The sequence below is a fragment of the Panulirus ornatus genome, chromosome 2, assembly GCF_036320965.1.
Source record: "Panulirus ornatus isolate Po-2019 chromosome 2, ASM3632096v1, whole genome shotgun sequence".
Classification (NCBI taxonomy): Eukaryota; Metazoa; Arthropoda; class Malacostraca; order Decapoda; family Palinuridae; genus Panulirus; species Panulirus ornatus.
In genome coordinates, this window is record NC_092225.1 from 94,996,987 (window position 1) to 95,004,486 (window position 7,500).

Genomic DNA, 7,500 nt, shown 5'->3' on the forward strand with positions numbered 1-7,500 from the left:
ACGGGGAGGGACATAGGAGTATTAACAGGAGCATCAGGGGGTTAAGGAATGTTAAGAGTCATCCAAGGTGGAGTTAGAGGAGAAACGGGAAGCAAAGAGAATTGCTCTGTCTACGGGGAAGACAGCTACAGTACCGTCGGGACGGAAACGTGAAGGAAAGGCAGAGCGACAGTAGTTGTTAGCGATGCTCTTAGGTAAATACCAGAAAGACCTTTCAGTGGATAACGAACAGATGGGAGTCAGAGGAAGGAGAGTTTTTCAGCCCTTGCCTGTATGGCCTCAGAACAGGAACGGTTGAACCATGGATTGGAAGAAGAGGTCGTCTTGGAGGAAGATGGGATGAATGCTTCCATTCCCGCAACAATCACCTCTGCCATGCGTTTTGGCGGAGACCGGAGCATCGCCACATAAATCGTAATTCACCAAGGAATGTCCGAAGAGAATTTTCTGACGTTATCCCGGTTCAGCTTAGTCGAGGCGCCAGTATTTAACGATTAGCAGGGGCTGCTGGAGGAGGGGGAGGTGGTGCCGTTAGAACAGATACATTCATGAGAGTGCGATCAGACGACCCAACTGGGGGAGAGATTGTGTAGCTACAGCCGGAAGGAAAACCAGAGATGAAAAACAGATCCAGAATATCTGGAGACGGGGGTCATATCGGTCAGGAATATGATGGATGAGGAGAGATATAATTTGCTGTAGGTCAGTGAGAATGGAGAACGTAAGGTATCAATCTCTCCACCATCCGTATGGAGGGAAGTCATCGATTCCCTATGGTGAACGATGAATTCCCCTGGAGGGTGTCTCTCGGATCAGGGTTAATAGGATCTCAGGGCCTCGCGGCAGGAGTTTCGATAGTCGAAGAAAGATACAGATTTTGTAGACTCAGGAGAACAGTAGGCGAGACAAAGGCAAAGCGGTGGCAGTTGGGAGACAGACCTTGAGGTAGATACCATCAAAATTTGGGAACTAGAGGTCCTCGGGGGGGACGTGTACGCAACAGGTGTGTTGATGCTGGAGTAAGCACAAACACCACCTGGCCCGGGAAACCCGTGGGAGAATTATAACAAGCATGAGGGGGTGGTGGCATCAATTCTGAAACTGGTCTCAAAAAAAGTTGTACAGAAGAAGAGGTGCAAAAAGGTGCTTTCAAGAGGGGGGAGGAGGAGGGGGGGGTCCAACATAGTAAAGGAGAGCACAAAACAGAGGTTAAAGAGGAGTAGGAGGAGGAAGAGGAGGAGGGGGATAGGAGGGGAGGAGAGCAGGAGGGGAAGGGGGAGGGGGGGGGGGAGTCATAGTGCAGGAGAGGAAAACAGAGGGTGTTCAAAAAGGGAGAGGGGGAGGAGGAGGAGAGGAGGGAGGAGGGGGGGAGGAGGGTCATCATATAAGGAGAGGCACAAAACAGTGGGTTCAAGAGAGGAGGAGGAGGAGGAGGAGAGGCGGGGAGGAGGAGGAGGAGGAGGAGGGGAGGAGGTGGAAGGAGGAGGACCAAAGTTTGGGGAAGGGGAAAACATGACCATAATTCAAAGATGAAGGGAGGAGGAGGAGGGGGTTAGTAATTTTTGTGTTTTTGGCCAACCCTATTACATTAAGTCCCAAACCCCTATTTTTTCATATAATTATGCTTCATTATCTTATTAATAGGTTTATTATTATTATTGTTTTTACATATCTTCCCATACATAATCCCCTTTAAACCTTTATATTATTACACAAAAATTTAAATTAACCCCTTCTTATTATCATTATTTTCCAACTCAATCATTTTATTTTATCAAAAAATCCCTACTTACATCTTTATTCCCTTTTTCCAACTCCAACAATTTTCATTTTCCTTTTACAAACCATAAACTCTAACCCTACCACCATCCCCCCTTTACCCACCCCCACCCTTTAACCAACCCTACCACCCTACCCACCCCAACTCACCCTTTACACCAAACCCTCACCACCTCCCCCAATACCCCACCCTACCTAATTACTCCCCAACCTCACCCCCACTCACCTTCACTTCAACACCCACACCCAAAACTCCCTTACCCACCATCACTACTAACCCACCCCATCCCACTCCATAATATCCTTACAAGACTCCCCATCCTACCATAACATCCCCTCCTCTCCATACCACCCATACTCTCAAAAAACCTCACACCCATGAACACCCCTTTCCCCACTTCGATATCCCCTCCCCACGTATGAACTCCCTTCCTCGTCACGTACTCCACCGCACCGCCCTTTACTCACCGCACTTCAAGTATCAAAACCAGATCCTTCCCCGCCCTCACCAGACTCTCATAAAACCCTCTGTCAGTACTCACCTGCACTCGTCATGTACTCACCTGCCTCGTCACGTACTCACAACACTCGTATGTACTCACCTCACTCGTCAGTACTCATCATACTCGTCAGTACTCCCCTGCCCTTTCCTTTTACTCATCACCTCAGGGTCAGTACTAAACCTGCACTCGTCAGTATTTCACCTGCACCTTCCGGTCCAGTACTCCACATGCACTCTTCAGTACTCACCTGCACTCGTCACGTACTCACCTGCACTCGTCATGTACTCACCTGCACTCTTCACGTACTCACCTGCACTCGTCATGTACTCACCTGCACTCGTCACGTACTCACCTGCACTCGTCATGTACTCACCTGCACTCTTCACGTACTCACCTGCACTCGTCACGTACTCACCTGCACTCGTCACGTACTCACCTGCACTCGTCATGTACTCACCTGCACTCGTCATGTACTCACCTGCACTCGTCACGTACTCACCTGCACTCGTCATGTACTCACCTGCACTCCTCATGTACTCATTATACTCATGATCTACTGCCCCACAGGTGTCGTGGATCAGGCTCCGTGACCACCACCTCATCACGGTGGGCCGTCAGACGTACAGCAACGACGACCGCTTCTCCGTCACCTACAACAGGCACCTGAACGTAAGTCCCACCACGACGACGACCCGACCCGACACCCTCTGGACGACCTCCTGTCGTGTCGTAAACAACCCCCCCCCCCTTCCGACACGCCACTACACGCCTGGGGTGTCGTGACCTTGCGACACCCCACCCGAGACGTCTGGGGGGTGTGACGACACGGTACTATACGCCTGGGGTGTCGTCGTGACCTTACGACGACACGCCCACGGGACGACCTCCTGCCGGGTCGTAGACTTACGACACGACACCCTGTACCCTCAGAGGTGTGTGTCATGACCTTACGACACGCCCAAGGGACGACCTCCTGCCGGGTCGTAGACTTACGACACGACACCCTGTATCCTCAGAGGTGTGTGTCATGACCTTACGACACGGTCACGGGACGACCTCCTACCGTGTCGTGACCTTTGCGACACGACACCTTAGGCACACGGTGTCGTGTCGTAACCGTTACGACACGAGAGACTGGATCGTCTTGGGAATGATTGTAACTTCACCAGGTCTCACAAAATCCCAAAACTACAGTAAGGCCAGAACACAGCCCCATGTTTTACATTCTTTTCGCTGATTGGATGAAGTTATGCGTCCCTCACCATTGTGAGCGTACGACAAGACCCAGCAATTACCTCATAACACAGACTTAAACAAGATGGTTTGAGCGATGTTAATTTTCTTTTTTGAGCGATGTTTTCCTTTCCTGTTTCTCTTTCTTGACTGTATAATGAGGTATTATTCATCCGTTGTGTGATATACTGGCACGAGTCTGGAGACATCCCGTGTTAGCTCCGACGGCCAAGTGACCTCGCTCTCCTCCTCACCCCACCACACAAGGCCTAGGGTGTGTCATAATTACCAAGTGTGTGTGTGTGTGTGTGTGTGTGTGTGTGTGTGTGTGTGTGTGTGTGTGTGTGTGTGTGTGTGTGTGCCAAGGTCGTACAACTTATTTTGGTAAGGTCGAGTTTGTTGAGCTATTTTGAGTCACGATTTTGAGAGAGAGAGAGAGAGAGAGAGAGAGAGAGAGAGAGAGAGAGAGAGAGAGAGAGAGAGAGAGAGAGAGAGAATGACACTTTTTTTCTCCAAATCTCCACACAACAGCAGAGGTCACTTGGTCTTTAAACCACACAGGGGGCGCATCTGGATATATCAGCACACACACACACACACACACACACACACACACACACACACACATACACTCACACGCACACACACCCACACACACACACACACACACAGACACACACACACACGTTGCGACCTTCCTTCGTTAAGGTTTAAGAAGGTCAAAAGGTCACTTGATTAGCGGGGGTCAGGGACGTTCGCACGTTCCATGGGAATTCAACAGACGCTGTGACCATTCCCGAGTTTCCTTGGGGGGGGGGGGGGGTGAGTTACAAAAGAGTCGTCTCTCCTCGTCACTCCCCCAACACCGGCACACGACTGGACCTGGTGATTGGCCGTGATTGGAGTCAGCGATTGGCCGTGATTGGCCTCCCTCTTTTCTTCTTTTTCTTCTTTTTTTTTTCTTTTTTTCTTTGATTCCAGCGACGTGAAATCTGTTCGATGTCGTATCTCTCTCTCTCTCTCTCTCTCTCTCTCTCTCTCTCTCTCCCACCACTTCGTGAGCGAGAAGAATAAAATGTAAAAAGGGGTCATGTTGAGTAAAAGAAGGACGAATATATACATACATACATACATATATATATTCTTTCTTTCAAACTATTCGCCATTTCCCGCATTAGCGAGGTAGCGTTAAGAACAGAGGACTGGGCCTTTGAGGGAATATCCTCACCTGGCCCCCTTCTCCGTTCCTTCTTTTGGAGAATTAAAAAAAAAAAATGAGAGGGGAGGATTTCCAGCCCCCAGCTCCCTCCCCTTTTAGTCGCCTTCTACGACACGCAGGGAATACGTGGGAAGTATTCTTTCTCCCCTATCCCCAGGGATAATATATATATATATATATATATATATATATATATATATATATATATATATATATATATATATATATATATATTTTTTTTATTTTTTTTTTTATTATACTTTGTCGCTGTCTCCCGCGTTTGCGAGGTAGCGCAAGGAAACAGACGAAAGAAATGGCCCAACCCACCCCCCCATACACATGTATATACATACGTCCACACACGCAAATATACATACCTACACAGCTTTCCATGGTTTACCCCAGACGCTTCACATGCCTTGATTCAATCCACTGACAGCACGTCAACCCCGGTATATATATATATATATATATATATATATATATATATATATATATATATATATATATATGTATATATATATATATATATATATATATATATATATATATATATATATATATATATATATATATATATATAAGAGCAAGGTTATTAGGTACAGTAGGGGTGAGGGTCAAGTCAATTGGGAGGTGAGTTTGAATGGAGAAAAACTGGAGGAAGTGAAGTGTTTTAGATATCTGGGAGTGGATCTGTCAGCGGATGGAACCATGGAAGCGGAAGTGGATCATAGGGTGGGGGAGGGGGCGAAAATTTTGGGAGCCTTGAAAAATGTGTGGAAGTCGAGAACATTATCTCGGAAAGCAAAAATGGGTATGTTTGAGGGAATAGTGGTTCCAACAATGCTGTATGGTTGCGAGGCGTGGGCTATGGATAGAGATGTGCGCAGGAGGATGGATGTGCTGGAAATGAGATGTTTGAGGACAATGTGTGGTGTGAGGTGGTTTGATCGAGTAAGTAACGTAAGGGTAAGAGAGATGTGTGGAAATAAAAAGAGCGTGGTCGAGAGAGCAGAAGAGGGTGTTTTGAAATGGTTTGGGCACATGGAGAGAATGAGTGAGGAGAGATTGACCAAGAGGATATATGTGTCGGAGGTGGAGGGAACGAGGAGAAGAGGGAGACCAAATTGGAGGTGGAAAGATGGAGTGAAAAAGATTTTGTGTGATCGGGGCCTGAACATGCAGGAGGGTGAAAGGAGGGCAAGAAATAGAGTGAATTGGAGTCATGTGGTATACAGGGGTTGACGTGCTGTCAGTGGATTGAATCAGGGCATGTGAAGCGTCTGGGGTAAACCATGGAAAGCTGTGTAGGTATGTATATTTGCGTGTGTGGACGTGTGTATGTACATGTGTATGGGGGGGGGGGGGGGGTTGGGCCATTTCTGTTTCCTTGCGCTACCTCGCAAACGCGGGAGACAGCGACAAAGTATAAAAAAAAAAAGAGAAAAAAAAAAATATATATATATATATATATATATATATATATATATAAAGTCTGTTAAAGGATGATAGAGAGTGTGAAGACGTTAACAGTAAAGTGGAGAAAATCGTGACCAGCATAAAGGTATGGGATAATATGTCTCCATCAGGGGATGAAGAGGGGGGTCGACCACCCCCAAAGTCTGATATTAGGGAGCTAAGCCTTATCTATCCAGTTCAGGAGTCTTTATCTATCCATTATCTGTCCTGTATCTATCCATACGGTCAACCTCATGGTCGAACACCTGCCTCATGATCTTGCTCCCCCCCCCCCCCCAACCCCCAGCGTCTATCCGGGTTCAGGTGACAGGTACAATGTACCATCCATCCATCCCCCCTCCTCCTCCTCCTCCTCCTCCCCAGTCCAGCGCACATCCCGGATGGGACACCCTCCTCCCCTCTACCCCCTCTATCCCCTCTATCCCTCCCAAGTCGGTCCCGTACATCCCAGCGTGTGCGATGTACCACAACACGGCACGGAAGTACCCCCACAAAATTTGGTAGGTACACTGTAACCCACAACCCAACCCCAGACAGCGCAGTGTACCTCCAGACGGTACGAATGTACCGCCAGCGGGTATGTGTACCCCTGGCCCCACAAGGCTTGCTAAGACCTCCATTCCACTGAACTACACACACGCACACACACACACACACACACACACACACACACACAGACACACACACATACACCCCACATCTCCCTGTGTCCAGGAGGAACGCGCCACATTATCTTCCTCATCAACATTCTTTATCTCCGAGAATTTCCACCAAGTTTGATCTGTGTTTCTGTTCTATTTTTTTTCCCCCCTCCTTCTTCTTCTTCTCCTTCTCGCCTTCACATAACATCCACCCACACCCACACCACCCTCTCAACCTCCCTCACCACCTCCCTCACCTCCCCAACACACCCACTCTTCTTTTTATAGGATTGTTTTGCTCCGAACTTGTGCAACATTAAATTCGACTCTGTGAACTTGGACAGGCCCAGCTGAGCGGAACACTGTGTGATGTCTCTTTATTCTTTAGTTTTCAATGTGACTTTAATTCTCCGCTCAGGAGCCCGCTGGCCTGGAACTTGGCCAAGTTTTCTTGTCTCTCTTTATTTTTTTCTTTCTTTCCTTCTTTCTCTTTCTTTATTTCTTTCCTTCTTTCTCATTCTTTCTTTCCTTTTTCTCTTCGTTTCTTTCTATCCTTTTCTCTTTCATTCTTTTCTTCTTTCTCTTTCTGTCTTTTCTTCGTTCTCTTCCTTTCTTTCCTTCTTATCTTTTTTCTTTCTTTCTTTCT

At 47.5% G+C, this 7,500-nt stretch overlaps 1 protein-coding gene across 3 annotated transcripts in view; it reads left to right on the forward strand.

Moving 5' to 3' along the window:
• Nucleotides 1-7,500, forward strand: part of LOC139758548 (uncharacterized) — a 462,393-nt gene that overhangs the window by 359,288 nt on the left and 95,605 nt on the right. For all 3 annotated transcript variants that reach the window (XM_071680086.1, XM_071680078.1, XM_071680071.1), the window contains exon 5: nt 2,850-2,951. In XM_071680086.1, coding sequence (XP_071536187.1) covers nt 2,850-2,951 — 102 coding nt within the window. The remainder of the gene's footprint in view (nt 1-2,849; nt 2,952-7,500) is intronic.